This window comes from Haliaeetus albicilla, chromosome 3 (assembly GCF_947461875.1).
Source record: "Haliaeetus albicilla chromosome 3, bHalAlb1.1, whole genome shotgun sequence".
NCBI classification, from domain to species: domain Eukaryota; kingdom Metazoa; phylum Chordata; class Aves; order Accipitriformes; family Accipitridae; genus Haliaeetus; species Haliaeetus albicilla.
This window is the reverse complement of record NC_091485.1, coordinates 53,225,430-53,245,401: the sequence shown is the minus strand read 5'-3', so window position 1 is coordinate 53,245,401 and position 19,972 is coordinate 53,225,430. Positions and strand designations below refer to the sequence as shown.

Below are 19,972 nucleotides of genomic sequence, written 5' to 3'. Positions count from 1 at the left end.
GAAGAAATATAGGGCTGCTTGTGTGTAGTTTGCATGGCTACACAAACATACAGTTTAAATCATAATACAAGTTTTGATAAGCTAACGTGCAATGATGGCAGCAGTTCTAGAAAGAGATAATGACAGTCCCTATGTTACCTTGTGTAGTAGTAGTAGTGACAGTAAGTCATATGTATATTCATATTTTAATATCTATAAATGTTTTCGGATTGTATATGGAGTTGGAGTCACTGTTCAGTTGGAAAGTAATAGCCACCTAGCACATAAATTTTGGAAAATAACACCTTCAAAGTGGATTTTTCCCAATGATATCACTGTGAAGTCCTCACCGTAGAAGTGCAAAGGCAGACTCAAACCTGGAGAAATGCCTATTTAGTAACACCTAAAAGCAAGAGCAAATACTGATGTTAGTGTTAAGTAGAGTCTATCAATGTTAAAGGTCTCTCATGGGCAGTGAATTGAGTCCATATAGTATTGAAAAAAGAATGGTTTCAGTTAACCTATTGCGGGCTTGAATTTACCGATCTAACCCCCCAAGAATTCCCTACATAAAGTGTGAGCAGTTGTGCTCATTACTCACTGGTACGTGTTCTGGGACCCATCAAGAAGAAAGGTGTAAAATGTTCTAACTACGATGTTCATTTTGTTAGGAAACCAGATTTAACCCTAACAGTTACATTTGAATAAGTTTTTATAGCTTTAATTCCCTCTTAAAACCATATATGTATTGTAATGGGCACTCAGGTTGTAAGTAACTTGCATAACTGAAAGTAGAATGGAGAGGAGATGGTGGTTTTTGAGAATTAATCAGATGCAAAGATTTCACACTTAGGTACTTAATTTTCAGGATCAATTCAGGTTGTTTTCCTTAAAGTGAGGAAGAGTCACATCTCTAAAAATGATTCTTATTTTTCATTTTTACCACTGTCTGTGAACTTTTTATAGTATGGGAAGTTGTCAATTGTAATGTAAATATTTTATGCAGTTCAAAACTCCATATTATACAGCTGTAAATAAATGGCCACATTGAATACAGTCTTCATGTCTGTATCATTCCAGAGAGAGATAATATCATTACAAACAGTGTGCTCTGAATTGATTTTATGCCTGTTACGAGAGCTGCTCATGTGATGAGAATGCCTTCTGACAAACTGACATGTTTTGATAGGTGCTGAGGTAATTGTACAGATTTTTTTAATTAAGCAAAAATTGCAAGTGGTGTATTCTACAGAAGGTTAATCCCAATATCAAAGTTTAAATGTTAGTTTAGGCATTACTAAACATGACCAATCTCTTCTCTCATGCATTTTTTGAAATGTGATGTGAATTGGATGCTGAGGCTGGGCAGCTGTATTATGGGAATGTAAAGTAACTCGTTGCCTGGCAGCTCACAGGAAACATGTCTAAATATTTATTTCTGTGGATCTTTAAAGGAATGAGCTAACAAGCAGCTCTTCCTGTATGTCTTCTTTTACATTTTAATGTCTCTGTTATGTGAGGAATGCTTAATTATTTTAGAATATTCAGATAAGGAATTACTACTTCAGTACTCCATTTTTGTTTTTCTTAGACACTTAGTGGTTGAAAACTATCAACAACTTAGCCAACTGTTAATAATCAATTATTCCTATATGTAGACTTATTTATTCATTCATACAAAAGTTTCTTTGGTTAATCATATATTAATTATGAGAAGTTGGCATCTGTCTTTTGAGACCTTAAGAAATAATTGCTTTAATTATATTCCTTTATACTTTTACAATATTTGTATAGTGATTTTAAAAGAACTAGTGAATCATTTGAGTTATTCTGTATTTTAAATCTGGTACACCAGGCTGTATTTTTCTGAAGGTCTTTATGTTTACTTTCATGCATCTTTCATGTGTTTGTATGTATATGATATATCTATGTATCTGTGTGTGTGTGTATATATATATATAACTTTGCATGACAAACAGTGTTAGAACCTTCTGTTCTCATAGCATTTTTCTTTTAAGCCGAAGAACACTTGACATAAATGCTAATTAAATTTGACGGCAGTCCTTTAAGTGTCCTGAAGTTAGAAATATATAAAGATGACTTTGTCAAAAGAAATATAGCTAGCTACACAAGGGGCATAAACAACTTTTTAAGAGCATATTGTTAAAATCCACAGCAATTTAGAGCCAGAAATCCATTATACGAAGATAAACATAAGGAGGTAATTATGCACAGCAAGTTGTTGTTACTAGGTATATCAATTAGAAGGAGGTAGAAAACAAGCTTAAACGCTGTTTCATGACATATGTCTGTTGAATTTGATGTGGTATGAATGTGTGCTGAAAGTTAAGTTTTTACCTGTTTTGCTGATGGGTCTAAGCTTAAATGTGTGCTCAGTATTAAGCATATACTCTGCTTGTAGTTGGGCTTTGTACGTGTTAGGAACTTTTACAAAATCCTTGTTCTTGACCAAACTATATTATGTGTTTATGTAGCTACCACTGTGCTTTTACAAAAAGATAGCTGTGACTACAGCCACGTTTTTCAAAGGTGATGATGAGGTGTTAATAGTAAATGAAATTATTTTACAGGATACTAAATTTTGCCAGCATGTAAATCTTCCTTTAATGTAGTGCAGCCTAGTTAGCTGTCTTTGGTGCCCTCTAGTGTTCTTCTTACATGCACAAACCATAGTTAAAGAGATTTTAAAAGCAAGCTGCCATATTTGCTTGTCCTGTTTGTTTTTTTCTTTATCAGTCTTCATCCCTTTTTTCCTATGAATGTTAAAAATGCAACAGAAAAATCCATTAATCATTATCACCTCGGCTCATTTGCATCTATCATGATGAAGACTCAGGTATGATGTGCAAGGCCATCTTTTCTGACAAAACTTCTCGTGTAATGATGAGATCTTTTATGTTACAGGCATATCACAAAGTCCTGCGTGTTGTTTCCACTGACGTCTTTTTGAATTTGCTGTCCTGATAATCAAGTCTCTATGATTGCAATTTCATGCTTTAAGGGTTAGTTTTGTTAATCTTCTAACTTATTTTGGTACCTAAGAAGATCCAAAGAGTTAGTCCCATAGGGTTGCAGCATATTGGCAATGTTTCACTTGTACTTGCTTTACGTTATAATGTTGTTCAGAGTTTCTGTAGTTTATTGTCATTTGTGTAGCATTTCAGGAGATATTGGAGTACTTGCTTGTGCGCTCTTTCTGTTGCTGTACAGTGGTGTATCAGAAACACCTGTCAAATACAAGTTTGGTGCTTATTACTTGTACACAAGAGAACAGCAGACAGTTTAATTCCAGAGTTAGCTGTTTTTGATGCTTGGATCTGTTTTCATAAACAGTATGAGAACATGACACTTCAGCTTTAATACCTTATATTTTTTTCCTGGTTAAAATTGAGATTGTGTTTGTTTTTATTTAATCAGTGAGTTTACCTTTTTTAACAACAGATCAAAATTTCTACATCAATATTTATGAACTGTAAAGCATGAATCAGAATTTGTACAAAGGAATTGCTTTCATCTCATTTAAATGTGCACTTACATAACTTGGATATACTGGATATTTTTATGAAGTTACTTTTTTGGATCCATTATAGTCTACTGCTGTGTTAGCTAAATCTCATATTTGTGAGAAATACTGGAATGATATAGTTCTGGAAGCAATCTGACTTAAACCACAAAATTAATCATTCTGGGGCATGCACAGGCCCTGGAAAAGTTTTATATTGCTTTCTCTCAGTACCTCATTCCTGATGTAGGGAAAACAGTATTGATCAAAATTGTCATGTACTTCCCTTCTTGGGACAACTATTCTATTAGTACTGAGGTGGGCTTTTGTGATCTTTAGTCTTCTAGGTACTAGAAGATAACTGTTCTCTCTGCCTAGAGACAATAGTAAGATAAAGGCTTCTGACACTCTTAGACTGGAAAATGAGATGCTATTCTTCAGAACAAATTGAAATACTTGATTTGACTAAAGAAATAAAATATCAATTTTTTTAATGAAGCAGAAGATAAGAAAATGGTTTCTTATGACTCCATTTCATACTTGTTCATATTTTTAGCCATCACTTCTTTTCACTAACTTCTAAAATACAACTTTTAAGCTTCAGGAAAGTGTTTCATTTCTGATTTGGGTTTTAGTAAGTTTAGGACCATATGCACTGCAAATGGATATTAATATTAGTCAAGTAAATCTGTAAATCAAATGTAACGGTGCCTTAAACTCAGGGATTTGTCTGCCTGTATGTTAGAGATGCCACATTTGTGGTGCTTAATAGGAGAAATAGCAGTACATTGTGAGTCAGTTTTGCATTGTATTGCAGTACTGAAAGGAGCATTTGGAAATAATAACTTAATCGTTCTGGCACTTTTAAGATGCCATGCAAAAAGGCACTTGTGGACTCTGCTTTCTGAGTACTCCTGTTAGAAAGGGAAAAATACAACTCGTAGAAAACACTGGGGTTAGCAAGAACATTGCGGGGTGGGGGGAGCAAGGTAAAGAAAATCAAAGTTGCCACCAGGAGGAGCAGTACCAAAATACTCTCATTTATTTATTTACTGGCACAGTCCTCTAGTGCTGTAGCTGTAAACTATCTGTATCTTTGGGATATCATAAGTTTTTTAAGGGTAGGGTACTAAATATAGTGTATTAGAATGCAACTAAAAAACCCAGAAAGAATGCACATGAAGAACTTTAATATTTTTGCAAATTATAATCCAGAAAATAATTATTCTTTTGACATTTGCAATTGGAAATTTTAATCACAGATTTAGGACTGTATCCTGGTTTCAGATTGTTATGCTATTAGCCAGACTCTCTGAATCAAAATTAGATCTATTTTTGTGCCTCTGAGTTGAGACGTAATAGAATAGTTTTCAGGAGCTGCTGTATTGGTATTATTGCTAACTACAGTTCACTGTATCTGCTTAGACCAACCATTAGAGAAGCAGGCACTCAGGCAGTGTAGCTAGCTCATGCACTTATGTCTATACTAGAGGCAAATTGTCTGCTGTGTCAGGGAATAACAGGAAAGGAAAGGAATGAGTTCAGTGAGAAACAGAAAGTGCCATACCTTGTAGGGTCTTGTGTGTTTAAAATTTAAAAATTTGACATAGAATGACTTCACAGTGATGGATATTATTTCTTATGTAATCAACAAGGAGAATTTTTAATTCCCCCCCCCCCCCCCCCCCCCGGGTAATAGATTTTACTGATACAGAAAATGTGTATAGTCCATTACATTATTCCTGAAATGCTGTGATGTTGTACGTACGTATAATCTAAATCAGGCTTTGGAAAGCAGTGGGATTTCCCATAAATGTTTTCAAATATAGGTATTCCATATGAATTTTGTAATTCATCAACTGGATTGTCACTAGTTCTCTGTTTCACATTCCTGGCCCATTATTGTCACCGATTCAAAGTGCTACTGTATCTCTTCATTATATTAGCTCACCTACCCACTTACCTGTAGAGCACATACTTAACCACTATTTTTCTACATAGTATCAACAAGTAATTTTGCTCACTCTTGTGACAGAGATTTTTTAAAGAGAACTAAATACTTGAAATAAGCCAAGTTGATTTTCTGTTTCTGGGGTAGACTTCCAAAACTGTTTTGGAGGATTGTTTACTAGCTAAATTGAATGGGAGTCTGTCATCTGGGTGTTGTGTGTAATGTAAGATGCTGGGCATGATACTTTAGTTAAGGGTGATCAGCACAACTCCTTGGTGATAGTCCATTGCAAAACAACCAGATCACTTTCTATAAATTGTAGTACTGATATGGAACCCAGGGAGGTATAGTGGGTCATGAAAATCACTGCGATATTCAAAACTGGATACTGATGCAAAGTGGGTATGTGGGCCACGTTGCTGTTATATCCACCCTGCCATACATCTGTGAGAAAGAAGAAAGTTTTTATTCTTCCTTTATATGGAACATTTTTCATTTTTTAATTTCTTTTAAAGTTTTAAACCTGAAAGTCTAGCAGTACAACTAGGTCATAGGAAGATATAAAACTAATGAATAAGCATTTAAATGATTGCTTCTTAACTTTGTTTATTTAAATTATCTGCTGCATTCTGGCAAATGTTTCTCCATAGGATGAAGATGAGCTGGACTCTCACACCATGGTGAAGACTAGTTCAGAAAGCGCTGGTACCATGAGGGCCACAAGCACGATGAGTGAAGGCGCTCAGACAATGATTGAACATAACAGTACTATGTTAGAATCAGACTTGGGGACCATGGTAATAAATAGCGATGATGATGAAGAGGAAGATGGGACCATGAAAAGTATGTTGTTAATTTACTTTCCTTTTCTTTTAATAATATAATGTTTTCTCATACTGCATGAGAACGTTCTATCATCAGTGGCATTTAAGTGTCCAGTTCTGTGGTTAAAACAAGGGCAGAAGGGTATTTGTGTCTCTAAGCACTCTCTGTAGCTTGTGGAGAAAAAGGTGACTATAGTGGGAGACTCAAAGCAGAAGCCCGGTTTTGGTGCTTTGCTAAGCCTCCCTGGAGGACTCTGAAATTAGCCTTCTCTGAATTGTCCTTTCTACTGCTTGTCTCTTGCTTTTTCCCTCCTGTCCCACATACATTTGGACCAGTTCCTTGGAGCTAAACTGGAGTGATGTGATTATGTGAGAAACTGCTGCTTCAATAAGAGTGGTCCTGGGAACTCATCATGGCTCTTCATGGGTTCAGCAATCGGTACACATCTTGCTGCAAAATTGTTTTGTAACTTATGATCAATTAGCAGATTTTTATTTTGTGAGTTATTATTTGAACATTTGTTGGAGTATAATTCAATAATGCTTGATTTAAGGCAATGGTCAAAACCTAAGTATGTTGAAACATAAGTAAAAAGTCTAAATTTACTTAAGCAGCATGTGAAGGAGTATGTAACAAAGAGAAAAAAAATTGCAGATATTTTGAAGAATAAAATTATAAGTTACACTGAAATGTATATAAATACATATTTGTTACATAGTTAATTTACATACTGATGTGCTCATTATTTGGCTGAAGACTACTGCAGAATGAGGCCCACTGAATTTAATAGAATTATTTGTTTTTGCTTAAAATGAGCAGCATCAATAGATGAATCTAACTCAAGCTATAGGTGTCTGGTTTCATGAGGCACAATGTAATGTTTAACCCCAGGCAATTGTTTGGGTGGTGGGGGGAGGTAATATATAAAGCTAATGTCTCAAGAGTGGAAATCAGTGCCAAATAAATAACTTTGTAGAATGCTTTACAGCAAACATACAAGTTGTATTTGTGTTTGCACATATACACCTGATGTGATTTATGCAAGATTAGCTGGAAGTGCAAAGCAGGAATATGTTTTCGTTGCTGTTTAATGTACAGCAAATTAGAAGAAAGGAGGGGTTTTCTTGATTTTTTTTGTTTGTTTGGGGGCTTTTTTGTGGTTGGTTTTGGTTTGTTGTTGGGTTTTGTTTGGTTTTGGTTGGGTCTTTTTTTTATTGTTCTCATCAATAAGATGGCAACCATACCTCCTGATAAGTGATTAGTTTAAGTAGGATGATTCACCTCATGAAGACACTCAGTATGTCCTTTGATTTGTTTTTGTGCTGAAACAGTATTTACCTATTAAACTGTGAGGCTAATGGAGGGATAGTACAAGTGATCTTAAACTCATCAATTTCAACAAGTCAAGGAAAAGATGAGTGGTGATGTAAAAAAAAAAAAAGGTGGAAGATATTACAAGAAAATTTGGAGTAAAGGATAAAAATAATTCTTAGGGTGGAAGTATTATGAAGTAGGGTTTAGTGCAGTTTCTATGCAGCCTGTCAAATCACTTCAGGCTTAATAAACAAGTTCTATATAAGTAGTATACCAAATGGCACAACACTATCCATGTAGCTTTTTTATGTGCTGGGAGGAAATACCTATTAGTATGCCAGACAGATCAAAAAGTGTCATTAGGTTTGCACTGCAATCTCTTTATCTGTGTCCTGTTTCTCTGCTATGTTGCTGGAGACAAATGTACTGTTATTTTCAATTTTTAATTGATTCCAGTAACAGTCTGTGGTTAGAAAGGGAATTACCTTTCTCTACCTTGGCATTTAGTCAGTATAATTCTTAAACCCATTCTTCCTTCTTGTCAAACAAGAATATGTAATCTTTGGGACTGCAGGCTTCTTTCCCTCCCTCACCCCATAGGTGACTCTCTTGAGACCTGTAACTCTAGTGAAGGAAAGCCCACAAACTGAAAGTAGCCTAATGGCAAGTGATGGTTTCACCATTCAGCTGGCAGGCAACAGGTCTGATTCCAGTACTTACTTGCAGAATGTTCTTGTATTTTGCCTGAGACATGCATTGATTAAAAACTAGAAATAATTCAAGAATGGGACCTCTCCATCTGTCAGCTGAAAGTAAATATAATTCATGTCCACTGTAGCTGGTCCTCCTCTGGTTCTGCGATTCATGTGCTGTTGGCTTAAACAGGAGCAATAGCAAGGGTCCTAAATAAATGTCATCAGGAAGGGATATACAAATCCTTTCTCTCCCTGAGAGGCAGACACAGATTTTGTGCTGCTTTGTGCTTGACAAAGACACAAGATTTGGGAGATTGGTTGCTTTTCCCAATATACCTTTATAGGCAAGGTGGGCACTTTCTACATGTTCGAGTGATTTGATTATAGTAAATCAGAACAAGTAGCTTAAAAGTGCTCTTTGATACTTCTGAGTAATAGAACATTGCAAGCAAGAAACTTGGAGAAATAAACTTAGTGAACTAGGGAAGAGAGATTTCATTTCCTTCCTAGAGACACAAAATATTTATGACAAACTTTTTGTTTTGTAATTGCTCTAGTGTTTAGTTTCAGGTTTTGTTTCCTTCTGCCTTTTGTTTCCTTCTGCCTTTTGTTTCCCTGCTCAAGGACAAAATAAGAAACAATAATAATTTTTTATTTATAAGTGCCCATGCTTAGAGGCCTCTGGGAGCCATGACAGAAAATAACTAAAACCATATTTTTTTCACAAATAGGGAATTGTGCCTGAATAAAATTGGGATTTGGAACAAAAAGAGGCCTGTCATCCTACCCCAGCCTAGCAATAAACAACATTTATGCCTTCTTGCTTAGTATGCCTGTGCATGCTCTGAGCAGGGACTACATGGTATGTACCCAGAAGGAGGAAAGGAAATGCAGAATACAGAGAGATGAGAGGACAGAGCTTAACTTTAGGAGGTTTACCATGGAGTGGAAGAAAGAGTGGGATTGATGGAAGGTAGTACTGCTTTTGTTCAGCTGCCTGGATTGTTCTTTCTTTCATGTAGAAGCTTTTTCATATCTCAATTCAGAGACAAGTGTTCAAACCAGCTTCCCCACATTCCCTTTGTGGCTTTTTGGCAAGGCTTAGTGTTAGGGCTTTCTGGTGCAGCAAGAGTACTTCTGACTGTTCTCCTTTCTCCTTTTCATTAACACTTCCCCCCTCTTCTTTTTTTTTTTTTTTCCCCCGTTAAATTTGTATTTGCCATCTGCTTTGGGCTGGAAAACAAATTGCGTCTTCTTGCCATTTGGACTTATTCTGGGTATCTAGCTGTTGCGTCAGACTTCAGTGAAGCTTCTAGACAGTTCATGGTTGGTAATGAATATATTAAAAGAGGACAGTGAACTAATGAGGTGGCATTTGACAGACAGAATGTAGAAAAGGGGTCAGGTTTTTACTTTATTATTGCCCTGTAAGACATGATGATCTAGGTTTAGTCAGTATAATTTTTAAACACATTCTTCCTTCTTATCAAAACAGAAGAATATAATCTTTGGGACAGCAGGCTTCCTTCCCCTCCCTCCCCCCCCATAGGTGACTGTCTTGAGACCTGTAACACCAACGAAGGAAAGCCAGCAAACGAGGTAGCCTGATGGCAAGTGATGGTTTCATCATTCAGCTGGCAAGTGACAGGTTTGGTTCCAGCACTTAGTTGCTGAACTTCCTTGTGTTATTGTATTATGGGATCCTTGATTACAGCACGACATGCACTATGCTGTAGAACCTACATTTTGAAAGAGGAATTCATGAGTTGGTTTTGTTGTTGTTGTTTGGGTTTTGGTGTTTGTTTTTTTAATGTTTTTGTTTTGGTTTTTGGTTTGGGGTTTTTTTTGTGTGATTTCAGCGCATGCTGTGTAAGAGATTGTGCCATGCTGTAAGTCAGTCTCCTCTATGATAGGAGGTGGATGCTTGGGTAGCTCTGGAGTGATGCTTTGTAACTCTTAGAAAGGCCTAAGTCCCACAGCTGGTTTTTCAGCTGAAGAGCAAAAGCTATTGATATGTGACTTGTAACAGTCTATGATGCAGGTCCTACAGGAATTCAGCAAGCAAGCTTAATTATGGGCTGGTTTCAGTGGTGCTGTAGCCTGGGCATTGATTTTTCATGGACATAGTTTTGTTCGAGCATGTTTACTGTGCCCACATTAAGACTGTTGGCTTGATGGCATATGCAGGTGTACTAGTGCTTTACTCCTGTATATATAGAAAGAGATGATAGGTGTTTCCAAGCCTATTCCAGTCCTCGAGCCCTCTCCCTGTGGTTGGTGATAAAGTTGTTCATTTATGCCACGAGTAGTGGTATCTTTTACAGATGGGATTTTTTTTCAAAGAAAAACATCCTGTTGGCAATTCTGCTTCAAGAGCTGTTGCAAAATGCTAGCTTAACATGGATTTTCTTTGTTTTGCTGAAAGCAGAAATAAAGTATAACTCAGCTGGAATGGACTAACGGGTATATAACAGTAGTGTCATTGGATATTTTTTCCTTTTCTCCAGGAGGTGGAAAAATAGAACAAAATTTATTAAACCAGTTTTACAATTCTCATTCTTAGGAAGCAAAGCAATGTTTTGTGCAGGAAACTCTTTTCCCCATAAAAAATTCTTTAAACAAGTTCACACTGTTTCAGAAAGTCTGTGAAGGCTTTAGCTGGTTGAAAAATATGTGGATTTTTGTCCTGTTTTCAGCTGGGATAGAGTTAATTGTCTTCCTAGTAGCTGGTAGGGTGCTATGTTTTGAGTTCAGTATGAGAAGAATGTTGATAACACTGATGTATTCAGTTGTTGCTAAGTAGTGTTTAGTCTAAAGTCAAGGATTTTTCAGCTTCTCATGCCCAGCCAGCGAGAAAGCTGGAGGGGCACAAGAAGTTGGCACAGGACACAGCCAGGACAGCTGACCCAAACTGGCCAACGGGGTATTCCATACCATGTGACGTCACATCTAGTATAGAAACTGGGGGAGTGGGCAGGGGATCGCCGCTTGGGGACTAACTGGGTGTCGATCGGCGGGTGGTGAGCAGCTGCACTGCGCATCATTTGTACATTCCAATCCTATTATTATTACTGTTGTCATTTTATTAGTGTTATCATTATCATTACTGTTTCTTCTTTTCTGTTCTATCAAACCGTTCTTATCTCAACCCACGAATTTTCCTTTTCCTGATTTTTCCCCCCCACCCCACTGGGTGGTTGGGGGGGAGTGAGTGAGCAGCTGCGTGGTGCTTAGTTGCTGGCTGGGGTTAAACCATGACAATTTTGCGTTTAAATGCCATTTGCAATTTTTTCTGATAAATAGGTATATTATGAAACAAACAACCAAAAGACTGAATGAGGCCTGAATTTGAATGAAGACTTGGGTGTGTAAGTCACTGTGATGTGAAAACTGCAAACTCGGTAACCACTTTGTTCCACAGCTCTCTGTAGTCAAGCATTTCGTAGATACAACCTTTGATAGACTCCCAGCTGCTCTGGCCTAAGGAACTAGTGATCTGGTTTCTGCTGATGCTTCCTTGTGATTCAGAAACTGACCTCTAATTTTCTGAGGTGGTTGTCTAACAGGCATTTATTAGCAGCTGAACTCACCCACTCATAAAATACAGTCACAGTTTCTGCTTAAAATATGGCTGAAGGAAGTGGCTGTGGCAGCCTTCTACATGGTAGTTCACTGTTAAGTGCGCTTGCCTGGACATTGAAGTCAAGATTCTAGGCTCTCTTCAACCTTATCATATTCAAAGCTGTCTCCCATTTCTCAGGAGAATTACTGCCACTGTGATGTAGGCCACCTTTTGTGGTAAGAAAGTAGTGGTAGGAATGTAGGAAATATAAAGCCTAAGCAGTATATATTGTTGTATAAGCTGTTGTAGCCTTTGTAGTAGAGGTGATAGTCCAAATAATGCTAAAAGCTGATTGCAATACAGCTTCTTGCTCTAATAGTGACAAAGCAATGTATTTTGAGGGAATAAAGATACTGACAGGATCTTCATGGAAGCACTGCAGACAGGAGAGCCTGATCCCCTAACTTCACCAAAGAGGCAGCAGCTGGACATGTTCCTCAATCGAGTGGCAGATGGAGATCCCCAGGATGGATGGGGAAGGCTGTGGAAGCTTGTGGCTTTTGGCAAAAGGAGGAAAGCTTTCCTCTGTAGATTTGGAGCTGCAGAAGAGGTCTGGTGCCCCAGTAGTAACAGAGCAAGAGAAAGACTTAGAGACTTCCCATAGGAAATTGTAAAAAAACCACAAACAAACAAACAAAACACCACCACCACCACCACCACCTGCTCCCTCCCAGGAAATTGTAGTGGGAGACTCGCCCTTGTAGGAGATGGATGCCCTTATCTGCTGACCTTCCTTGCTATCTAGGGAAAGTTATTTCTTGCCCAGGGCCCAGTCCCAAAATGCTGAAAGACTGCCAGGGCTTGTCCAGTGCTTAGACTATTGTCTCCTGCTGCCCATCCACGTGGGCATGCGTCAGTGATACTGCTAGACGAGACCTTGAGAGTGACCTCGAGAGTAACTCTAGGTTTGTGAGGGTGGTCTTGATCATGATGGTGAAGGGAAAGCCTTGGAGGAATGGATGGATCCTCTGGGTCAACACTTGGTTGTGCCTCTAGTGTTGTTGACAGAGGTTTGACTTCTGTGATCATGGGGCCGTCTTTGAGGATCAGAGACTGCTGTGGATAGATGGGTTCCAGCTGATGAAGTAACGCAAGAGTGGTTTTGGCCAACAAGCTGGCCCTGAGTTAGCCAGACCAGCATGGGGGAACGTATACATGGCTCAGCCCAACATAGAGTATAAAAACTTAACAATTAGCAGCAGAACTTTTAACAGATTTAAAATCAATTTAATATTAATATAATACTTTTCTGTTGCAAATACATCACTACAAAAGCATTTTTATTTATAGATGACATCAATTTAATTTGATCAAAACATGCAGTAGAATGGAATGTGCATTCCTTCTTATTTTGAAATGTGTATTTAGAGGTTTTTATTTTAGTTATGATATGTTTTTGAAACAGAGTTGGTGGTGTGTTATATCATTGCCTCATTCATTTTATCCAACATACTTTTTGGAAGAAATTCTCTTATGTAACTATTTGGGGACATCCCCATTGGCTGTATTCTTATCAGCTGTATTGCTGAGGTAGAACGTATGTTTTCAGTGTCCATGGTGGTCTCTGCATTCCATGGCTTGCCAGAAATTTCTCAGGTTGCTGTTTTTATTGTGGCTTTCTTCCCAAAGTCATCTTGAAGTCCTGCAGTGGGCAAGTCTAGGGTTGTTAAGAGACTGATATTCGTAAATGTTGAAACTGTGGCAAACATTTTTAAACATGATCACCTTTTGCTGAAGAGCAAAGAAAAATGGGAAGAACTGGAAAATCCAAATCCTCCTAGAATGGAACAGTCTATTGTGCAATAAGTTTTCAGTGCAAGTGTGGAGTGATACTGATTGTGCTGCAGATTTTTTGTGGCAAATATATGGCTTGTGTAAAAAGTAACTTACTGGATAGTTGAGTGAATTAATTGTCCTTAAAGGAATCTTTATGTATTGTCCTTGTAAATTTTGTGATTCTTGAAAGACAGTTGACAAGATACTGTTACTCTGTTGTTCATGAAAGTTAGAAGTGCTTTCAGACCAAAATGATCTTCTAATAACCTTACATTTTGCAAAAAAAGTGTAATCCACATCAGTTTACTCTGGCATAAAGAGCCTGAGTGTTTTATAAAGTCAGTACAAAAGAGATAGGAGCCTTCACAGGGCCTTTAAACTAGTAGGTGTCAACCTAACCCATTTTTCATGAAATATTAACTAAACTTGTTTATGTTAGGTTAGCTAGAGATCTGAAAAGACTCTCTTTTTTCCTTTAATTATTTCTAAAAGTAAAATAAAACCTTAAAAATAAATCTTTAAATATATCATTCATTGTTTTTACATTGGGGAAAAAGCAAACAAATCTTGAAACACCTTTGGTCCCATTGTTTTGCAGGCATAATAGTCCTGTTTTGTGTGTGAGTTTTTATGTTTGCAGTGAAGGTAAGCAGCTCTTGTTCTTTTAAGTGGGTTAACTAACTGTATACTAAATTGGAATCAGAAGTGAGTTCTAAATTCTTATTTATCAAAACAAATAGAACAAGTCCTCAAAGTGTAAAATAAATGTACTTTGCTCATTTTCCAGTAATTTCAGTCCTGTTGGCCCACTTTCCTTATTATGCATTTGATAGCAAGGAATTTGGAGGGGTTGGTTTGTTTTACATATGTAGGCAGTCTTCTGTTACATATATAAGGAAGATATTTATAAATAGCTCTAAAATATAAGAGCAGTGCTTGGAAAATCTTTAGTATTTTCTGTTACATGAGAGGAGTGAGACTACCTTACCTGTAACGGGCCAACAATTTGGTACTTAGAGTTTCTAACAGAGACAGTGGTAATCTTCTTGTTTATAAGTATGTCTCAAGGATGAAACATAAGTACAACCATCTCAGCAGAAGAAAAAAATTGGTTGTGAAAGGCCAGCAATGTGGTGTCCTATCTTTTTGGTACAAATAATTTCAGGGGTTTTGGGCAGTGATCAACAAGTAATAAAAAGTTTGTATTAAGAAAACGCATGGTATTTCTGTTTTTAATTCCACCTCCTTCATACTATTACCTTCCCTTGGATCTGTTTTCTAAACCTGTGCTTTGCTAAAGTTTAGATTCTTCAGTTTTTGCCCTTTAGTGCTTATTTCTGTAGTTATTTGGCATCCCAGCTGTTTACTTCTCATCCCTTCCTCAGTCTCAGACTCCAGAGATCCAGAAAGCTCACTCAAATGATCTTCAGTTCAGTGGGGCAAACTTGGGAGATTCTGGAGAAAAGGTATCTGCTGTGTGGTCTGTTAAATTCAACCTGGAGTTTAGTTCACTGAATGTTTTTGTTATGGTCATGGTTGTCATTATTTAAAAGATTAGTAGAGATAACTATGATCTGGGATTCGAAAAGAATATTAGAAAAGAACATGGCAACAACTGAGAGAAAAATCAGCTAAAAAAAAATGCGAGGAGGAAGTGTGTATGGAAACATGGCAGACTAAATGGAGGGATCATGTTGGAGTTGAAGAGAAGCAACCGGAGTCAAGTACAGTAAAGCCTAGAGCAAGACAGTAGAAGAACACGTTAAAAAAAAGCCAGAAGAAATCTTACTAGAACAGAATGATGTAGAAAAAGCAGAAAGAAAAGAACAGGTAAATCAATATGCTATAAAAGATGGCAGTACAAAAATAAGCATTCATGAAAAAAATAGGAAGCTATTAATCTTGCATTAAAATTAGAATGAATTAAGAAATCTTTAAACAGAGGGAATGGGAAGACATGATGAAATAAGAGGTGAAGGAGGAGGGGGGGGGAAATAACCACTTAATGAATTAATAAAAACAAATGTAAAGCCAGATAAGAAGATCAGCAAGTCCTAGTGATCATGTTAAGCACAAGCTCAAAACATATTTCCAGTTGTTTACCTTTTCACTTGTTAAAACAAGTGGTTCAAATAAAAATTCCTAATTATTTTATTATGCTTATAATTAAAAACTATAGTTCTGCCTGTGGGTTGTTTTTTGATTTTTTTTGTTGTTGTTGTTTGGTTTGGGTTTTTTCCAGCTTAGTTATTGGTATCTCTCATCCTGTTTCATATTTTACTTGTGGAAATGTATTTCATATTGCTCTATGTAGAATGTGTTACCCTGCAAACAAGTACACATTTCATGAGTCAGTGCAATGCAGAATATAGTCTCTGAGGTGACAATTATGTAGAACTACTAAAGCATTTCTTATGTTTTATTTATTGTTCTATTTTGTAATGAATTTGTTTTGAAATCCCACAAATGAAAACAAATTTCAGTCATTTAGGGTTATAGATATTTTTTTTACATTTAGTTTCATGAAAAGGATAATAGAATGGGAGTTCACACTGATTTCGATCTGTTTCATAAAGCTTTTGCAGCTGCGTAGATGATGACAAAAATCCCCCAGGGTTTCCACACCATGGAGATAGGGTGCTTTGCAGCCATCTGTAGAGTGTGATTTCATAATTTGATGAGAAACCTCATTGGCAATGAATTTAATAATTAAGCGGTGTCTAGACACAGTTTGTGTGGTTGTTTTTTGCAAGTTCTTTTTCTAAATAATTTTTAAATCGCACCTTTGGTGAAACTGATGGAACTCTGTTGCTTTCCTACAAGTGTGTACCAGGCCTTGACGTTAGGGGCATTCAGCACCCAAAGGGATGCTTAGCACCTTGTGTTATTCAGTCTCTATAACAACAAATAGATATCGCATGAAGTAACTTCTAGTATTATTTGTGTGTGCAACTCTGAAATGTCTTGAACATTTCTCCACATTGTATCTTGCTACAAAAATATCATTCTTCGGCTATGAGCTTTTATGCCAAAGATCCTCAGGGGACAAACGGAGGCTTGCACCACATACAGATGACTGTATTAGTTTCTGTAAAATCCAAGAAAATTAATAAATGGAGTTTATTTTATAGTGCAGTAAATCTTTAAATAATTTAAACTTTTTTTTTCTTTTTTCTTTCAACCAAGGAAATGCTACTTCACCGCAAGTTCAAAGACCTTCATTCATGGACTACTTTGATAAACAAGATTCCAAGAATAAAAGCCCTGAAAACTGTAATCAGAACATGCATGAACCTTACCACATATCCAAAAACGTTTTCCCTGATAACTGGAAAGTCCCTCAAGATGGAGACTTTGATTTCGTAAGTACATTTTTATTGTTTACTTTCTTGCATGCTACTTATTTTATATGTGCCAAAAATAGTTAAACCCTTTCTATAACTATGTTAATACAAGTAAAATAAGTAAACTTTCAAGAACACTATCCAATTATCTAATCTTACTGCCTTATTCTGGTTGTTGAAATAAGTACATTTGGTTAACGCAGGACCTTTTTAATGAGGAATGGTATGTGACATTATGAATATATTTCTTTGTAACTACTTTTTTTTTTTTAAGTATTTTTGGTTCTTTATGTGTTATAACAACTTTAAAATTTGACCCAGTTCTATTTAAAAAAAAATAATATTGCTACAGGCATGGAATATTGTCATGTTTGCCGAGTAACTCAGTAAAATGATAAGCATTTTAAACTGGATTGGAGCCATTTAATCAATCTCCTTGGAGATGGTTAAGATCACCTACTGTTTTGCACAAGCCAGCTTGTTGGTACTATTCCAATAGCGCACATCTCTCTGCATAGAACTATTCTTTCTAACACCAGTCTCTCTGGTTTAGAGTGGTGTTTTCCACCCTCCAAAATATGTGTAGTTTATTTCTTTTTGCCTATGTTGCAAATTATAACAAGGGCAAGAAGAAAATGTTCATAAGTTACAGGTTGCTCTTAAAGTGAAATAAATAATTACTGTTTAGACACTTGTAGATAATTATACCTGGTTTTCACCTTTGTTAATTTTTTTAACATGTTTGAATGAAAGAATTTAGTTTATCTGTTGTAGATTAAACTTGTTCTTAACTGCAGTGCAGTAGCTAAATATGATCACATGGCACCTTTTTGAAAGTACACTTGGGATTTGGAGAAAAATGTTGTGTTTAATTTTAGGTGACAGCTGTAGGTGTGGGATTTTTTTCCCAGTTTTCACTTACTGCATTTCTACATAAAGCTGACTCTTAAATTTAAGCTACTGGAGTAAAGCCAGTTAAATAGCACAGTACAAGCTGTTGCTGCTGGAGAGTTTTGGTTAAGTTGGATTTTGGTTTGGGTGGGGTTTTTTTAGGCTTTTTTTTTTTTGACCATAAAATGCAATAGTCATCATCCTGATAATTGACTAACAAAATAATTATTTGCACTATTCATTGGAAAATAACTGGCTGTTATTTAAGTGGGGTTATTATAGTGGCAATAAAATTGCCCTTAGAACAATTTAAAATTCATCCTGTTTTTTCCATTACTTGTTAAGAAATGCAAGCAAAAACTATTATTCTTGTAAATGCTAAGATCCTGATTCTGTAAGTGCGTATTCATGAATAATTCACACATGGATAATCCTGTGGAACTTGTTGACGTAGCTTGTACATATGAAGTTGCCTTCTTGAAATTGGAATTTGTCCTAGAACCAAACCCGAGGAGTTCTGATCTTCAGAAACTTAACTGCTCTCTGTGTTGTAGACAAACTTTGCTAGTGGTCTTAGACTGGCAAGTCAAAGACTTCAGAATCCTAGAATCATAGAATGGTTTGTGTTGGAAGGGACCTTTAAAGGTCATCTAGTCCCGCTTCCCTGCCGTGGGCAGGCGCATCTTTCACTAGTCACTCAAAGCCCTGTCCAGCCTGACCTTGAACACTTCCAGTGACGGGGCATCCACAACTTACCTGGGCAACCTGTTCCAGTGTCTCATGGAAGTTACATGATGTGCAGTTTGTCCTTGACTTCCTAAAAAGGCAGTGTTGTAAGGCTTGTTGCTACAAAGTCATTCTGCTTGAAGACCAAATAGGATTTTTTAAAAAGTGAATAGCTATTTGCATGGGCAATGTATGTAGTTGGCGGGGTGGGGAGGTGGAATGTTGTTTTAAGCATGACGAAAGCCAAATACATCCATAGATAAGTCAGCCTAAGAAAGAGTTTAGGAAGACTTCTCAATAATGGATGTACTGCTTCAGAGTAGTCCACTCAAGAATACATTTCTCTGAAGCATCTGGTACCAGCTGATGTGACACAGGATATTGGTTTTAACAGCCTGCTGATTTGAACCATAGGCAATTATTATTTATTCATATATTTAAGAAGCACTTCTATTTATATTTGAGACAGCGAGGGGCAGTATTGGTAAGTGGCCTGCCAGAGACTTTCTGAAAGGATAAATCAGTGGGCAGTATGCATAATATATTGTCTGCTCTTTGTGAGATCAACATGAATGTTTTCAGTTGCCGACATGAAGTCTTTAAATGATGCATGAAAGGGATAAATAATGGACACTTTTTGTACTAAATAATTCCATTCTATTTTGTTTGGAATTAGCCTTAATGGGATATAGAAAAGGGTAATACGGTATACAGTAAATGCTGACAGTCATAATTTTATTTAAAAAAGGGATTGATACACTAGAACTAAAATATAAATGATCAAAATCTAACTTAATGGTAATATATTCTAATAGTACTCCAACTTTCTGTGTGAAAGAAGAGGGATGCTCTGCAAGTTGGAGGTCACCAAACTCATTTGCTGAATAATACCTTTATTCTTACTTAACTGTATACCCTTATAAGTTGTACATTGCATGCTAGTGCTGGCAGCCAACAAGTGCTTTACTTGTGAGCCAGGGCAGAATGACAGTGCCATGCTAATTCAAGTGTATCAAATGGAAAGACTTAGAAGTTTATTAGTGTTTGTGTCTGTTACAGCATAAACTAGAGAAGCAGAAATGCCATTGAGGTGGGAGGGAGAAGGGAGAAGGAAATAAAAACAGTCCTTATAAAACACTGCAACTAATCAGTTTGCTTATTTCTATGCATAAGGTGAGATCTGCAGAATTAGGAGCTAATTCTTGTGGCAAATGGCATATTTGCTTTAGGTCGCAGTGATATTTTATCCTATTCCTAGTATATTTTAATGTTTGATAAAACAATGCATAGTTATTTTATTTGTTTAAATGTTCAAATACATGTAAT

The 19,972-nt window shown here is 36.6% G+C and overlaps 1 protein-coding gene across 1 annotated transcript in view; it reads left to right on the top strand.

Annotated features, from left to right (window-relative positions):
- STK3 (serine/threonine kinase 3) overlaps nt 1-19,972 on the top strand; it is a 153,104-nt gene that overhangs the window by 78,776 nt on the left and 54,356 nt on the right. Inside the window, exons 9-10 of the mRNA XM_069779752.1 lie at nt 6,104-6,296; nt 16,872-17,047. Coding sequence (XP_069635853.1) covers nt 6,104-6,296; nt 16,872-17,047 — 369 coding nt within the window. The remainder of the gene's footprint in view (nt 1-6,103; nt 6,297-16,871; nt 17,048-19,972) is intronic.